The 17,307-nt window shown below is 54.3% G+C and overlaps 2 protein-coding genes across 8 annotated transcripts in view; one reads left to right on the top strand and one right to left on the bottom strand.

Moving 5' to 3' along the window:
* MAD2L2 (mitotic arrest deficient 2 like 2) overlaps window positions 1–13,156 on the bottom strand; it is a 194,819-nt gene extending 181,663 nt beyond the window's left edge. Inside the window, exons 1-3 of one of the 5 annotated variants that reach the window (XM_024234122.3) lie at window positions 13,084–13,156; window positions 1,668–1,719; window positions 1,459–1,577 (exon numbers count right to left, since the gene is read on the bottom strand). In XM_024234122.3, coding sequence (XP_024089890.1) covers window positions 1,459–1,577; window positions 1,668–1,707 — 159 coding nt within the window. In that variant the 5' untranslated portion in view covers window positions 1,708–1,719; window positions 13,084–13,156. Of the gene's footprint in view, window positions 1–1,458; window positions 1,578–1,667; window positions 1,720–2,160; window positions 2,392–12,744; window positions 12,908–13,083 lie in introns of those variants that run through there. The other 4 variants (XM_063715114.1, XM_024234123.3, XM_063715112.1 and 1 more) reach the window with 4 other exon arrangements.
* Window positions 2,638–17,307, top strand: part of DRAXIN (dorsal inhibitory axon guidance protein) — a 48,869-nt gene continuing 34,199 nt past the window's right edge. Inside the window, exons 1-2 of one of the 3 annotated variants that reach the window (XM_054541695.2) lie at window positions 2,638–2,978; window positions 3,552–3,643. In XM_054541695.2, the coding sequence (XP_054397670.1) occupies window positions 3,591–3,643 (53 nt within the window). In that variant the 5' untranslated portion in view covers window positions 2,638–2,978; window positions 3,552–3,590. Of the gene's footprint in view, window positions 2,979–3,551; window positions 3,644–12,339; window positions 12,361–12,992; window positions 13,186–17,307 lie in introns of those variants that run through there. The other 2 variants (XM_054541719.2, XM_009235233.4) reach the window with 2 other exon arrangements.

Raw genomic sequence — 17,307 nt, 5'->3', positions numbered from 1 at the left:
CACAAAACCTGTTTCATAATAAAGTGCTCACGCCTGTAATCCCAGCACTTTGGGAGGCCAAGGCAGGTGGATCACCGGAAGTCAGGAGTTCGAGACCAACCTGGCCAACACGGCGAAACCTTGTCTCTACTAAAAATACAAAAATTAGCCAGGTGTGGTGGCACACGCCTGTAATCCCAGCTACTCGGGAGGCTGAAGCAGGAGAATCACTTGAACCCGGGAGGTGGAGGTTGCAGTGAGCCAAGATCACACCACTGCACTCCAGCCAGGGCGACAGAGAGAGACTCAGTCTCAAAAAATAAAATAAAATAAAATATAAAATATAAAATAAAGTGCTGACCACCTCATGTAATGTCTTGAATACCGTACTGGAAGTGAGAAAACAATGGTGGTGTGGGGACTTGAAGCGGGGACCACCTGGATGTCCTTTAAGCTTCCACCACTTATTCTCATGTTTCCTGAGTGCCTTCCAGAGACAGGCACTTCTAGGGACTGGAGCTACAGTGCGATGCACACTGCTTTGTCTACCTTTTAACTTTAACCTATTGAGTTTAGGATAAATGGCAGGGAGAAGGTGTGGAGGTTTTTGGAAATACCCTCCTCACACCAAGGTTCACCAGCTTCAGGAGCTCCTTCAAAGTGCCACCATGCCCCCAGGGTAACTCTTTTTTTTTTTCTGAGACGTAGTCTCGCTCTGTCGCCCAGGCTGGAGTGCAGTGGCACGATCTGGGCTCACTGCAACCTCTGCCTCCCGGGTTCAAGCGATTCTCCTGCCTTAGCCTCCCTAATAACTGGGATTACAGGCACGTACCACCACACCCGGCTAATTTTTGTATTTTTAGTAGAGAGGATTTCACCACGTTGGTCAGGCTGGTTTCTTGAACTCCTGACCTCCTGATTTGCCCACCTCAGCCTCCCAAAGTGCTGGGATTACAGGTGTGAGCCACCATGCCCGGCCACTCCCGGGGTAACTCTTATCAGGCCTGGTCCCTAACTTCTGGCAAGGGGAACTCCCTTCTGAGGGGTGGGTAGGCAACACCACTTTGGAACTGGAAGGCATGGGCAGGGCCCTGCGGAATGAGGTGGCGTGGCCTGAAGTGGAAGACGTTTTTTTTTTTTGAGACGGAGTTTCGCTCTTGTCACCCAGGCTGGAATGCAGTGGCACCATTTCGGCTCACTGCAACCTCCGCCTCCCGGGTTCCAGGGATTCTCCTGCCTCAGCCTCCTGAGTAGCTGGGATTACAGGCGTTGGCCACCACGCCCGGCTAATTTTTGTATTTTTAGTAGAAACAGGGTTTCATCATGTTTGTCAGGCTAGTCTTGAACTCCTGACTTCAGGTGATCCGCCCGCCTCGGCCTGCCAAAGTGCTGGGATTACAGGCGTGAGCCACCGCGCCTGACCAAAGAGTTTTTAAAAGTCCACCCTGTAACTACTCTGTGGTCTGGGACGTGCCTCACCTGGACTGGCACGTTGTACTTCTTACGTTTCTGGAAGATGCCCACGGGGTAGACCTCGCGCACGTAGAGGATGAGATGCACAGCCACCTCCAGGAACTCGCAGAGCACATCGGCCACCACTGCAGGGGGGCACAAGCCGGTGGTGCGCTCGAGGAAGCCCGCCAGCCCAGACGCCCCCGCCCCCGGGCCCGCAGGTCCAGCCTCCCTACCTTGGCCAAAGTTGAGGTCTTGTCGTGTGAGCGTGGTCATCCTTCCCGCTACCTGAGTGTTGGGGCAAGGGCAGAGGGTAGTTCCAGAGACCCAGGAGCCCAGAACCCGCTCGCTTCCACCGTCTCTTCCCTCCCCACAGTCTTTGGGAACTGGAGCAGGACTTCCAGCTTCGCACAGGCTCAGGGCAGCTGGAAGAACCTCCACCCCCACGCTGGCGTCCGTGCTTGGGGGAATCAGCCTCTATCCACTGGCCGCCCGCGCCCCCTCGCCCCGCTGTCTCGAGGGGTGGAAAGACCACAGCGGTACCCCCGAAAAGGGCAGGGCCGCGGACGCAGAGGGAAACAGCTGGATGCCCAGGGCCGGGAGCGCAAAACCGGACAGGCGGAAAGCGAAGCTGGGTTGGAATAAGACTCCGCCCCCTGCTACGCCGGATCCCTCCCAGCGGGAATCCCTCCCGGCGGGAATCACGCCCCCTCTCCCCTCCCCCAGTACCGGCTCTGGGCTCGGTTCCCGCCCGAGATCGGGCCCGGCCCCGCCGCGGGGAGCCACCGACCGGACCGATCGCGCCTCCCGCTCAACCCGGGACCTCGGCGCCGCTCGGTGACGTTCACGGCGCTCCGGCGGGTCTTAGCGCCCGCCCCGCCCAGGCCAGGCCACGCCCATTCTCGCACGGCCCAAACCGGGCCTCGCCCAGCGCGGTTCCGCTTGCGGGGGCGGGGCTCCGAGGGGCGGGGGCCGGGCCTTGGCGTCCGGGAGGGGCTGAGACCCGCCGCGCTACCGCCCTTTAATTTCGGGTGGGCGCGAAGAAAACACAACGTTGATCTCCACGTTCCGTTGGATTGCTACATATCTTCCCCCGAGGGCATTTCTCTCGCTTTAGCAGGCGCCGGAAGAGGGCTGGGGAGGGCCGGGGGAGGGCGCAGCTGGGGACTAAGGGCAGCCACATCTGAGCTAGCCCGAGTCACCATCCCTGCAGCTGCTCACCCAAAAGCGAATCCTCTGGCTCGGGGGCCGGAACAGGGGAGAACAGGGTTGTACCGGTTGTCAAGACCCGGGTGAAATTTTAAAAATAAAAAAAAGAGTGCGTGCGCCGGCGCCGCCCCTGCTCCGCCCCCACCGGGTACCTAAATGCAGGCTGGCCTGACCGCTCAAGAGGATGAACCCTCCCCGCCCTACGCTTCATAACAATAGCTGACCTTTCTGGAGCTCCAGCCGAGTGCTGGGCACTGGGCTAAATGTGTCCGTGGATTATCTAAGTCCTCGGAGTGTAACTCCGTGAGGCAGTTACTGTGACTGTTCCCTTTATACAAGTGAGTCAAGCGAGGTGCAGAAGGGTGAATAACCTGCCCGAGTCTCCCAGCTGGTGGGGTGGGCGATGGCCGAGGTGCCTCCTGCCACTACATTTTACTGCTCCGAAGTCCCCCAGGGGCGTGGACTCGGTCTGGAAGTCCTAAAAAGGCCCTCAGAGATGATATTATTAAAATAATAAAAAATAATGACTAACATAGAGCACTTCTTAGGTGTCAAACACTGATTCCGTTAATTCCGTCATTAACCCTAGCAGCTAAGTCTCCATTTTATAGCCCCACTTTACAGATGGTTAAACAGGCCCAGAAACGTTCTCTAATTCGCCAAAATCACACAGTGGGAATACAAACCGGCTCTGATGCCTCTTCTGACACCAGGGCTTCCACTTATTTACAGCCCCCTTATTTTACAAGTGAGAAAACTAAGATCTGAGAAGCAGCTACGGAGTTAGTGGGCAACAAGTCAGGACCAGAAGCCAAGAGGACTTTGTCTGTGATCTCCAGGGACGTAAGAGCTTGTTAGTCCCATCCGTCTGTTTGGACACAGATCTAGCCAGACTTGTTTATCGTTTACAGCTCATTATAGAAGACCTGGATCCCTCTCCCCGCCCCCTGATGCCTTCAAACCTGCATTTCCAGACTTCTAATGGGGAGAGAAAAAGTAACCTGTAAGTAACCCATTAAGCTAGGAATGTCAGCAAAACATTTCTTCAAATGCAGTCCTAGGAAATCTGCATCAGAATCCCCCAGGAGCCCATTAATCACAGCTGCCCTGCTGCCCACAGCAACCTGATCGAGGTGGGGTGCACAGCAGGGCACTGGCCCTTTAACAAGCTCCCCAGGGGCCCGGATGCCCAGCAAAGTGTGGGAATCGCCACAGAGGTTTGGACTGTTCCCAGAGAATATCTGCATTTTGTAAAACTGCGATGCATATTGTAAAATTGTGATGTAAAATCATCCATCCAAAGAGATGGATTATTTTGTTTTAGGAACTGGTGCACTTGGCAGGACATTCTGGGCACAGCAACCCTTCTCAAGACATGGGGATCCTGCCCACATCATGCCATTTCCACACAGAGCTGGCCAAGCAGCTCACTGACTTATAGACAGAGTCCCATGGCTCCTTGAGACTGACTCATTGCAGAACTTGGGAAAAGCAAGGTTCTTTCCTTTCCCTCTCTGGAGGCTGCTTAAGCAGCTTTTGCATTGGTGACAGGCAGTGGCAGTCATAGGGGGCAACTCCTTGCAAAGGAGCCCTTCAGACTGGGGCCTGGGGTGGGGAAACTTGAGAGCCAAGTGACTCCTGTGGGATGGCCTTCAGGACACAGTGTGAGGGGCATTGGGGCTCAAGTCAGGCCCTCCCTCCATGGGCTCCCAGCCCCAGCCCTCTGCCCTGAGAAGACACAATACAAGCCACCCATAGAACTCCTGACACACGGAGCTAAGAACGTCAGAGAAACCTTGGAGGACATAAACTCAACCCTCATTTTTCCTTGGGGAAACTGAGGTCCCAACAGCTTTTGACATTGGAGTACCTACCCTGTCAACTAGAAACCTGTGGATAAAAATATCTGGGTTTGCAAATATCGTATGTTCTCACTTGTAAGTGGGAGTTAACCTATGAGGATGCAAAGGCATAGGAATGATATATTGGACTTTGGGGACTCTGGGGGAAGGGTGGGAAGGTGAGGGACAAAAGACTACATACTGGGTACAGTGTACACTGCCAGGTGACAGATGCACCAAAATCTCAGCAGTCACCACTAAATAACTTACCCATGTAACCAAAAATTATTGCAATTAAAAAAAAAAATGTCAGCTGGGCGCGGTGGGTGGCTTATGCCTGTAATCCCAGCACTTTGGGAGGCTGAGGCTGCTGGATCACCTGAGGTCAGGAGTTCGAGATCAACCTGACCAACATGGAGAAACCCCATCTCTACTAAAAATACAAAATTAGCCAGGTGTGGTGGCACATGCCTGTAATCTCAGCTACTCAGGAGGCTGAGGCAGGACAGTCGCTTGAACCTGGGAGGCGGAGGTTGTGGTGAGCCGAGATCGCACCATTGCACTCCAGCCTGGGCAACAAGAGCGAAAACTCCATCTCAAAAAAAAAAAAAAAAAAAAAAAAGTCTGGGTTTGGGGCCTTGGGTTCAGATCCAATCACAAACAGAAGGAAGGTGGGTTAGGAAGCAGATGGGGAGGGATTCAAACCGATCTGACCCCAAACCCCCAAAAGGCTTCAATCTCATTAGTGAAATGAACAGGCCAGACAGATGTTCCCTAAACCTCTGATGGCCTCAGGTTCCATGGGGGCAGGGGCAGGAGCAGGGGGCCGAGTCAGCATGGGCCCATCCGGGGAGCTCTGCCAACACTCCATCCACGCACTCTTCAGCATCTGGTTTTGCATATCTTAATCGCATCAGCATGATGGATGGTCGCGGGATCCAGATTACATTATGGGGTTAATTTATTACATTTTTGAACATCCGTCTGCTGGGAGACTGTTGTTCAAAGTTATTTGCATATTTTTTACCATAATGACAATATGTAGGAGGGCGGCTGGGAAGGAAGGATGGGTGTTTAGGGGGAGCAAGAGCTTATTTGCCAACTAGAGCAGGTCCCTGAGGATCTGTGATGGGGACGGAGGGAAAATCACTCCCAAGAGACATTGAAATGGAAACTGAGAAGGTGAGTGTGAGCACCAGCCCAGCAAAGAGGAAGACCTGCACGGGCAGAGGAGGACTGCTGGGGTTTATGGAACAAACACACAGTGAGTGAACCAGGCAATGAGATTCCCAGACCCCTAAGATGATTCCAAGACCCCTTCCATCCCCACCAGGCTGATGGCAGAATGAATCATCTCTCCCACCCTGCTTAAGGTTCCCAGGACACCAATCACGTGGGGTACGGGGGATATACAGTGTGAGCCACACATAGCCTGGTGACAATCTCCTGATATCCTGTTGCTCAGGGGCCCATCCAATTGCAATGCTCCTGGGCAGGGACCCAGCCTCATTCATTATTTCAGTACAGTGCCTGGCCAAATTCAGATTCCCTCTCTCTTTTTTTTTTTTTTTTTCCAGAGACAGGGTCTCTCCTTGTCACTCAGGCTAGAGTGCAATGGGGCAATCAGAGCTCACTGCAGCCTGAAACTCCTGGGCTCAAGGGATCCTCCTACCTCAGCCTCCTGAGTAGCTAGGATTACAGGTGTGCACCACCACACCTGGCTGATTTTTCAAATTTTTTGCAGAGGCAGGGTCTCACCATGTTGCCTAGGCTGGTCTTGAACTCCTGGGCTCAAGTGATTCTCCTGCCTCAGCCTCCCAAAATGCTGAGATTACAGGCTTGAGCCACCATGCCCAGCCTGAATTCAGGTTCTCAGCGAATGTGTGTCAAATGAGTGAATGAAAGAATGAATGACAGAGGAATAAAATGATGGTGGACAGTGGCTCATTACCACTTGCCTGACTTGAATCCCAACTGAGTCTGGATGAGGAGCAAAACACATCGACTTCAGTGCCTGGACTATGAGTGGCGCTATGCAGAGAAAAGCTATTTTCAAAAACAAAAGCAAGGGCTGTGGCATGTTCCCTATGGTGTCCCCAGCACCCACTGGGCCTGCTCATGTGTCCAACCTGCTGCTTCTCTCCCAAACACTGCCCCTTAACCAGCTGTGAGGCCCTTCTTTCTCTGAACCTCGGTGTGCTCATCTGTAAAATGGTATAATGGTAGTTCCAATTTCATAGGATTGAGCAAAGAGCAAATGTTTATGTCCATGTTCATGTTTATAAAAAATATAAAGTGCACAATGCCAGGCATGGTGGCTCACGCCTATAATCCCAGCTTTTTGGGAGGCCAAGGTGGATGGACCACTTGAGCTTAGGAGTTCGAGACCAGCCTGGGCAACATGGCAAAAACTCTACAAAAAATATAAAAATTAGCTGAGCATGGTGGCGTGCACCTGTAGTCCCAGCTACGTAGGGGGCTGAGGTGGGAGGATCACTTGAGCCCAGGAAATCAAGGCTGCAGCGAGCCATGTTTGTACCACTGCACTCCAACCTGGGTGATAAAGTGAGACCCTGTCTCACAAAATAAACAAATAAAGTGTACAATGCCTGGCACATAAATGCTCAATTAATGACTGTTACGACAATGATATTAAGGTCTTTATACACTATTTAAGCCCCCAGAACAAACACTGGACAAGCTGTCACACTTTTCAAAACCCCATTCAAACCATCCTTAGCGGCATCCCCATAGCTCCATTTCCATTTCCCAAGGCAGCAGGCAACTCCCAAGGTGCCCTAGGGAGGACATGCATCATCACGGAACGAGATGCCTAAAGACAAGGACTTCCTGCTGACAGCTCCTCTCTGCTCTCATCTGCCTTCTAGTGTGAGGCCTGACCTGGACAGCTGTCCCAGATCCCGGGGTTCACTGCTGACCTGAGATGGCTTCCAACACTTCAGCCAGAGCAAAGCCCTCACCCACCATTCCCTCTGTGGGGTTCTACTGATTCCCAGTGTTGCTGACCCCTCAGTAGTCAGGGGGACCTTATTGATCATCTGCTCTTTTTTCATAGAGACAGGGTCTCGCTGTGTTACCCAGGCTGGTCTTGAACACTTGGCCTCCAGAGTTCCTGCCTCAGCCTCCCAAAGCTCTGGGATTACTGGCATGAGCCACCGCGCCTAGCCTGATCATATGTTCTTAAACTTTGGGCTTCTATCCAGAGACACAAAATGTCTTTTTCTTTTTTTTTTTTTTTTTTGAGATGGAGTCTCACTCTTGTCGCCCAGGCTGGAGTGCATTGGCATGATCTTGGCTCACTGCAACCTCCACTTCCTTGGTTCAAGTGATTCTCCTGCCTCGGCCTCCCGAGTACCTGGGACTACAGGCACGCGCCACCACGCCTAGCTAATTTTTTTGTACTTTTAGTACAGACGGGGTTTCGCCACATTGGCCAGGCTGGCCTCGAACTCCTGACCCCAAGTGATGTGCCCGCCTCCGCCTGCCAAAGTGTTGGGATTATAGGCTTGAGCCACTGCGCCCGGCCCAGAGACACTAAATGTCTTACACAACATCAGGAGTGTCCAGATATATTCTGAAGCCATCCTGGGCCACAAGGTAAGAACTTTTGATCCAGCTCGACTGCCACTTTAAAAAAAAAAAAACTTCTCTGTGGAGATATAATTCACAAACCATAAAGTTCACCTTTTCACTGGGTGCAATTCAGTGGTTTTTAGTATAGTCACAATGTTGTACATCGCTACTCTCTAATTCGGAACATTTTCATCACTCCTGATGTCTTGAGAAGCGTTGTTCATGCCCAAAGTGTGCTGCCAGGTACATCACTTCTGAAACCACTAATCTACTTTCTGTTCTATGGATTGTCGATTTTTTTTATTTTTTAATTTTATTTTTTGGAGACAGGGTCTCACTCTGTCATCTAGGCTGGAGTGCAGTGATGCAATCACAGCTCACTGAAGCCTCAATCTCCTGGGCTCAAGCGATCCTCCCACCTCAGCCTCCCCAATAGCTGGGGCTACAGGTGTGCACCATCACACCCAGCTAATTTTTATTTCATTTATTTATTTTTTGAGACGGAGTCTCTCTGCCACCCAGGCTGGAGTGCAGTGGTGCAATCTCGGCTCAATGAAATCTCCGCCTCCTCAGTTCAAGCAATTCTCCTGCCTCAGCCTCCCGAGTAGCTGGGACTACAGGCGACCTCCATCATGCTTGGCTAATTTTTAAATTTTTAGTAGAGATGAGGTTTTGCCATATTGGCCAGGCTGGTCTCGAACTCCTGACCTCAGGTGACCCACCCACCTTGGCCTCCCAAAGTGTTGGGATGACAGGCATGAGCCACCACACCCAGACTAATTTTTAAAATTTTCTGTAGAGAAGGGGTCTCACTATGTTGCCAGGCTGGTCTCCAACTCCTGGCTTCAAGAGGTCCTCCTGCCTCACCCTCTCAAAGTGCTAGGATTACAGGCATGAGCCACTGCGCCTGACCCGGACTTGCCAATATGGAACATTTCATATAAATGTAATTGTACAAAATATGGTCTTTTATGACTGGCTTGTTCCACTTAGCATAATGTTTTCAAGATTCATCCAGGTCGAATCATATATTGATACTTCATTCCTTCGTAGAACCAAAATACTCCCGTGTATGGATAGACCACATTTGCTTATCCAGTCATCAGTTGATGAATATTGGCGCCTACTTTGGCCCCTCAAGTACCTCATTTTACAGACAAGGAAACTGAGGCCCTAAAGTCATAACCTGGATGGGATACAAGTCCAGGCCTCTCCTAACATACACCTTTTCATATTGTGTCACCCCAGCTCCAATCACATCGGAAGATCACCCAGCCAGGGGACAGCCACAGCAGCAGCATTTGAACCAGAGACTCCAAGGTTTTTCTCCTGGCTCATGAATGCCAGGCCACAGCTCTATCCTTGGCGACACAAATCATGCCTGCTGCACACTGCCCCCTCTCCCAGGTCCAGGTGACCATCATCTCTTCTCTGCCACGGTCCTTAGCTGGTCTCTTGCTTTCACCCTTGTCCCACTGCAAACTACTCCCAACCTTAGGAATCAGCACACGTGGCCGGGCACAGTGGCTTACGCCTGTAATCCCGGCACTTTGGGAGGCCGAGGCTGGCGAATCACCTGAGGTCAGGATATGGAGACCATCCTGGCTAACGTGGGGAAACCCTGTCTCTACTAAAAATACAAAAAATTAGCCAGATGTGGTGGCACGCGCCTGTAGTCACAGCTACTCGGGAAGCTGAGGCAGGCGAATCGCTTGAACTCGGGAGGCAGAGGTTGCAGTGAGCCAAGATCGCGCCACTGCACTCCAGCCTGGGCAACAGAGCAAGACTCTATCTCAAAAAAAAAAAAAGAAAAAGGAATCAGCAAACCTGCTAAAAACCTAAGTCGGATCATGTCTCTGCTCTGCTCATGGTCCCTCTAAACATCCCAAGTCTTCCCCGTGGCCTTTGCAGGCTCACATTGTTAGAGGTGTCTGAACCAGAGCAACCCCATCTTGAGTAGGGGCTGGGTAAAATGAGGTTGAGACTTACTGGGCCATATTCCCAGATGGCTAAGGCATTCTAAGTCACAGTATGAGACAGGAGATCAGCACAAGATACAGGTCATAAAGACCTTGCTGATAAAACAGTTTGCAGTAAGGAAGCCTGTCAAAACCCACCAAAACCAAGATGGCCACGAGAGCAACCTCTGGTCGTCTTCACTGCTCCACTCCCACCAGCGCCATGACAGTTTACAAATGCCATGGCAACATCAGGATGTTTTAGACCCTATATAGTCTAAAAAGGGGAAGCAAAGGCCAGGTACACTGGCTTACCCCTGTAACCCTAGCACTTTGGGAGGCCAAGGCAGGCAGATTGCCTGAGGTCAGGAGTTCGAGACCGGCCTGGGCAACATGGCGAAACCCTGTCTCTACTAAAAATACAAAAAATTAGCTGGGCATGGCGGTGTGTGCCTGTAACCCCAGCTAATTGGGAGGCTGAGGCATGAGAATCACTTGAACCTGGGAGGCAGAGGTTGCAGTGAGCTGAGATTGCGCCACTATACCAGCCTGGGCAACAAAGTGAGACTCTGTCTCAAAAAAAAAAAAAAAAAAAAGGCTGGGTGCTGTAGCTCGAGCCTGTAATCCCAGCACTTTGGGAGGCTGAGACAGGTAGATCACCTGAGGTCAGGAGTTCAAGACCAGCCTGGCCAACATGGTGAAACCCCATCTCTACTAAAAACACAAAGTTAGCCTGGCATGGTGGTGCACACCTGTAATCCCAGCTACTTGGGAGGCTGAGGCAGGAGAATTGCTTGAACCTGGGAGGTGGAGGTTTCAGTGAGCTGAGATTGTGCCACTGCCCTCTAGCCTGGGTGAGAGCAAGACTCCCTCTCAAAAAGAAAAACAAAAGCGGAGTGGGGGGGTGGGAAGCATGAATAATCCACCCTTTGTTTAGCACATCATCAAGAAATAACCATAAAAATGGGCAACCAGCAGCCCTTGGTGCTGTGCTGTCTATGGAGTAGTCATTCTTTTTATTCCTCTACTATCTTAATAAACTTTTTACTCGATGGACTCGCCCTGAATTATTTCTTGTGCGAGATCCAAGAACCCTCTCCTGAGGTCTGGGTCGGGACCCCTTTCCTGTAACAACATGGTCCTATCCCAGCTCCCTGTCTGATGCCACCTCACTCTGTTCCAGCCTGACTCTTCTCCCCCAAACACACCAAGCACACTCCCGCTCCAGGACCTTTGCACTGGCTCTTCTGCTTGCAAGTCTTCTCCCCCCAACCACGTGGCTCATTACCTCCCTTTCTTTGCCAAAAGAACTGCCCCAGCAAAGAGGCCCTTCCTAACAACTTTATGTAAAACAACACCTTGTCCCTTCATGCTTTGTCTGTAATGTGCTTTACTTTTCTTCATAGCACTAATCACCACCTGACATCATTTATATTTATTTGTTCACTTATCTTCTGTCTCCTTCCCTAGAATCTGAGCTCCATGGGGGCAGGGATTCTTGTCCATGTTGTTTACTACTGTACCTCCGGTGCCGGCACATAGTAGGTGTTCAATAGGTATTTATGGGATGGATGACTCAAACCTTTCGGTGAATAAACAGTCCAGTGTTCTCATCAATCCATCCTGGTGCCCACCAAGCTAATAATATCACAGTAACGATGGCAGCTAATTTTTCAGGAGCATTTCCTATGGGCCAGACCTTAGAAACGTTATCTCCTTACACAGGGCACTGCATTCAAGCCTAGAACACTGAAATTTAGGTATAATCATGAGCTCAGAGGTCAGGCGACTTGCCCGAGGTCATAGGGGACAGCATCAGAAGAGGAACACAGACATTTAGCCTGACGGCAGAACTGTGTTCTAAAACCTCAAAGTCATAATTTGCCACACGCTAGAGAAAGAAAACAGTCGAAATGGAAGCCACCTGGCGAGCTCAGGGCGCCAGGTGGGAGCACTGCTTCCCACATATGGGAGTCCGGCCCCATCGCTCTTTGATCTTTGCAGCGTCCGTGGCCCCACCGACCCCGTCGTGAGTTTTGGGAGGCACGGGACCCATAACCCAGCATTCCCAGACTCCCAGGGTCGTCAGGACACGGCGCCCCGCGCGGTGATGGATGAGCCGGCCCCAGCGCTGGCTTTGTCCAGGTTGGGCCGGTCTGAGAAGCTTCAGGCCGGCTTTGGACGGGGCGTGGCGAGAGCCGCGCCGCGTGTGTGTGTGTGTGTGTGTGTGTGTGTGTGTGTGTGTGTGTGTGTGTGTGTGTTGGGGCGATTGTCTTTCTCCCTTCCCTACCGGGAAAGAGGGCACAGGTGCGCCGTCAGCGCCCCAGGTGAGCTGGTAGCACTTTGAAGACCCTTTGTACCCCCACATCCAGGAGCGACCTCTCGGAGAACCCCGCCCGCCACTTTCTGCGCACTTTCTGCGGCTACAAAGGCCCCGCCGTTCCCCGTCCCGCCTCCCCCGCCCTGGGCATTTCTTCCGTCCCTTTTGACAGTCTAGGCGGAATAATCCTTTTGCGGCCTCGGGCCCCTGCCCGGCCAGACGCGGCCGCAGCTGAGCGCGCAGCCTCGCTCCATTGTTGGGGTCCACCGAGGACCCCCCGCCGCGGCCCTTTGTCGCCCGCCCTCCGCGGGGCCGCTCCAGATGCGCCACCGCTGCCGGAGCCCCTCCCGTCCCACGCGCCCTGGGCCGCGCCGAGGCGGCTCCTACGCACCGGGAGGAGTGGGCCTGCCTCGCCCGGTGCCCGCACGGCTGCTGGGCTGCGCCCGCCTTTGTCTGCCTCCTTTGTCTGCCCCGCGCCCTGGCGGCGGCGGCGCCTAGGCCTCTGGGGAGCTGGCCCAGAACTCAGAGCTCAGCTGGCGAGGGCGCGCTGGCCGGGAGCGCGCGGGGCCCGGCCCCGGGGCTGCCCCTCGGCTGGGGGCAGTCGAGCCCGCCACCCGCCGCCCCTCGTCTGTCCCCTCCCCGCGCTCCCGCCCCCTTCCCTCCTGCCCGCCCACTCCCCCTTCCTTCCAGTCCCGCTCAGCCTGGGCACATCCTCTGGCTGCCCGCGCACCTCTCCACGCCGTCCCCGTTCCGCGGCTCGCCCTCGGCTGCGCTCGGCTGCCGCGGGCGCTCGGCCCCGAGCCCCTCCGCCCCCTCCCCGCCGGCCGGACAGGTAAGGCACGGCCTCGGCCCGCCCCTGGCTCCGCCCCTCCCGCCGCACCTGGCTGCGAGCCCGGACAAAGGTGGGCTACCTGGCGCGCCCAGGGGCGGGGTGCGCGGGGTCCCGAGGCTGGAAGTGAGGATGCTGCCTCCTTCCCAGCCCTCGGACCCGTCTATCCGCCAGTCCTTCCGCCGCCTCCTCTCCTCGCTGCGTCTCCCCACGGCCCCTGGCTCTGCTCCCGGGCTCCCTATCCGTCCACCTGCCGCTGGACGCCCACTTTTCCACGCTCTGACACTCGGCCTCGCGCGCGCCCTCGCCGCCCTCTGGGGTCCCGGCTCGCGCCTACTCTCCTCGGCACTAGCCTTCTCTCTCCCGGACCCAGTCTCCCTTTGTCTCTCTGTCTCTGAGTCTCCGGGTGGTCTCTCAGGCGGGGGGCCCCAGTCCGCCACCGTTGGAAGAAGCCTTCGAAGACTCCCTGAGCCCCGAGCAGAGCTGGCGGGCGTGCCCTCCTGCCCCTTTCGAGGCCGCCCAGGAGGCCGGGGTGTGTGGCCGGGGTCGCTGAGTGCGCCCAGAACCAGCACCGCCGGTGGCCCCACGCCGTGCCATCTGTGCCCAGGACGGTACTCAGCCTGGCTCACTCGACGGCGCTGGTCTTTCGCCTGTGGTCTCCCGCCTGTGGGCTCCCGCTCTGTCCCTCCTGCTCCCTCCCCACCGCCGGCTTTTGGCTTTTTTCCGTCCGCCCGCCAAGGGTCTCAGCCGCCTTCGGGGCCGGGGTATGAGATGAGAGAGGGCTGGGGTTTCCCGCCAAGTCTTTCTTGCTTTCCTCAGCTGGGTGCTCCCTGGGCCATCCTCTCCGCCCGGTGGTCTCCCCTGCTCTATATGCTCCCTCCACGCTGCCCACCTCCCAGCCCAGTGACACACCGGTGTCTGGAACCGTTTCAGTACCATGCGTCTGGGGTCGGGCACACTGGGGCTCTGGGAGTGATCTTGGACAAAGGAATGCACCTCTCTGAGCCTCAGTGTTCCTGTCACAAAACAGGGATGGTGCTAGTCCCTACCTATAGGGATGTGTGTGGAAATTGTGGGGTGCTGCTTGGTGCTGGTTCACACACCCAATGGAGGAAGGGAGGGGAGGGGAGGGGAGTCTACAGACCTGGGATGGGGTGGGGACAGGGGGCTCCACAGAAATGGATCTCAAAGTCAAGGCTTAGAGACACTTCAGAGTAACCCTCCCACCACAGCCTCTTCCCCCATCACACTTCCTGTCACCTTCACCTCCTCATGCCCATACAGGCGTCCACACCCTTGCAAGCACTGTTCTCTTTCTCTCTCTCCTCCTCTTTGCTTGTCCTAAAATCAGCTAAAACAATCAGGGCCAATGGGTCACTTTTTTTCAAAATGAGATCAATGTGGCTGTGCTGGTGTTGCCAACAGCTGGTCGCCCATCAGAAGGCGTCCGGTGACTCATCCCCAATTCTGAACCTCGGTCTTGGCTTGATGTCTTTTATAGCGGCACCAGCTCACAATTCCTCTGAGGGGATTGTCTTGCTGGCTCCTGGACCTGCTGTGTGCTTGCCCAAGCCCCTTGACCACTGTCTAGGTTGTCATAACAGGTGACACACCACTCCAGGAGTCTGGCAGTGATGTGGCCTGAGTGTCTTAATGAGGGCAACTTCAGAAGAGGGAAACCTCCCAGCTGGCAGGTTCCAGGCTCCCCTGGCTGAGTTCTTGTTTCAGCCACAGCCAGGGCTGGCAACTGGAACCTTTCTCTTTAGAGGAAAGAATGGCCGGATATCCCCGCGACATCCCCCATCCAGGCTCCTGCTCGAAATCCTACCTGGCAGACAGGCCCTACTTTGGTGAACCCGGCCCTTCACACCATCTCTACCCCCTGCCTTCTGCAGCAAAGCCGGCTCAGAGGCTCGGGAACCTTGCTCAGCTCCTCTCTGCTCCCTCCGCTGCCTTCCTCCCCACTATTCAATTCATCGCCCTCCCCAATCCATAGTCCTCAGTGGCTCCCTGTGGCCACTCAGTTAACTACAGAGACCTCAGCCCAGCATAGCCCTGTACTGCCTGCCTCCCAGCATTGTCCCCTCTGCGTCCCAGGTTGCAGCCACGATGGAGAGCTGACCATCTCCACAGCCTGCCATCCTCTGAGCTTTTGCTAGGGCTCTTTCTGCCCTGCCCTGTGTTTGATCTCAGCCCTCCGTCTTTGCTGACCAAGGAGGTCTGATGTCCTCTCCTGTGGGAAGCACCCCGGCACTCCCTTGCTTCCCTGTCTCTTGTGAACTGCACGGCATAATCCCTATCTGGGAGGGGTCTGCTCCTCTCTGGGTGGGGGCTGGGTCTCCTTCTGCTTGTGGTCCCAGTGCCTGGCACGCAGTAGGGGCTCTGGGCACACCTGTTATATTGAATGTGATTCCGGGTCAAAGGCACAGGAATGAACTGAAAACTGCAAGCCCCAGTGTCTTGCTGAGTTCTGCTGGGTCCCGCTGGCGGGGCCAGGGTGGAGCTGGCCCTCTGGCTGGGGAGGTTGGAGGGGGAGCAGGCTGCCCGGAAACCCCTGTGATACTGAGGCCCTGCATCACTCTGGAAAATGAGGGTGGTCTCTGTGCCTGTTATAGGGGTAGAAACTGAGACCAGAGAAGGAAGTGGCTCACCCCAGCCGTGCAGATTGGGTTTGAAGCCCAGCTGATCACTTAGCAGCTATGGAACCCAGAGGGAGTTCCTTCACGTGTGTCGGCCAGGAATGTGATGGAGCAGGGACTTGCATCCTGGCCTCCCCAAACTTCCGTCAGAGGCATGGGCATGTTCCTGGGGGGCAGGTCATAGGAGCACCCCTGTTCTGGCCCAGTGGGTTGAAGCTGCCTCTCTCTTGCTCTGCTGGCCCTCTCTGCTTGCCTTACTCCAGCCTTCCCTCTCAGGGGTGAGTCGCTGTGGCCAATGGTCCCCAAGAAGAAGAAGGTTGTGGGAGGATGGCTGAATCCTTGCCAGTAGAGGCTCTGCCACCCCAGGTTCCAGCTTGACAACGCCCCATGCCCCAACACCATGACCCCCTCATGCCCCAGCACCAAGACTTCCCTTGATGGGATGGGGTTGAAGGGGCGGTTATGAGGGATGAGGCTCCTGCTAGAACCCAGAGCAACTGGAAGGAGCTTATTGCAGGACTTAATGGTTTTCAGGTGTACCAGGCTCTGGGTCAGGCCCCAGCTCACACCACCTTTCCTGGGACTCACAGCAGCTGCACTGGTGTTGGTTACTGAATGGCAGCATGAGGAGCAGTCTCAGCCAGGAATGTGATGGAGCAGGGATGATGAGTCTGAGGAGTCAGACGGCTGTGGGTTCGAATCCCAGCTCTATCACTTGCTCTACTAGGCAACCTTGGGCAAGTTCCTTGGTCATTGTCTTAATGTTCCTACACAGCCATTGTTGCTATTACCATCTGAAAAATATTATCCATTTCAGGCCAGATGCAGTGGTTTATGCCTATAATCCCAGCACTTTGGGAGGCCGAGGCAGTTAGCTCACTTGAGGCCAGGGGTTCGAGACCAGCCTGGCCAACATGGTGCAACCCCATCTCTACTAAAACAAAATATACAAAAATTAGCTGGGAAGTGTGGTGCACACCTATAATCCCAGCTACTTGGGAGGCTGAGGTAGGAGAATCGCTTGAACCCAGGAGGCAGAGGCTGCAGTGAGCCGAGATTGCACCACTGCACTCCAGCCTGGGCAACAGAGTGAGACTCTGTCTCAAAAAAAAAAAAAATATATATATATATATATATATACTTCAAAGAGTCAAGTTAAATAATGCCTATAAAGCTCTGGGCCTAGAACCTAGAACAGTAGATGATACCCAAACAAACATACAGAGCTAAATGGTCTAGGTACCAAGATAATGAAGTTTGAGGAATATGGAGGCTGAGGGTTGCTTCCCCTACCCACAAATTGCCTAGGAGAGGAGGAAGAGGGGCCACAAGTACCTATAATCTAGCAGGAGGTAGGACTCGAGTTCAGCGGGTGAGCGGGGAATGCTGGGTGAGGGAAGCAGAAAGCTGGAGGCCTTTGGATGGGTGGGGCCTCCGATGAACTCCCGCAAAGCCCCTGTACAGGTTTTTTAAGGTGTGAGGCCTG

The sequence above is a fragment of the Pongo abelii genome, chromosome 1 (assembly GCF_028885655.2).
Source record: "Pongo abelii isolate AG06213 chromosome 1, NHGRI_mPonAbe1-v2.0_pri, whole genome shotgun sequence".
Taxonomy (NCBI): domain Eukaryota; kingdom Metazoa; phylum Chordata; class Mammalia; order Primates; family Hominidae; genus Pongo; species Pongo abelii.
The sequence above is the reverse complement of the archived record's forward strand: the minus strand, read 5'-3'. Positions and strand labels throughout refer to the sequence as shown.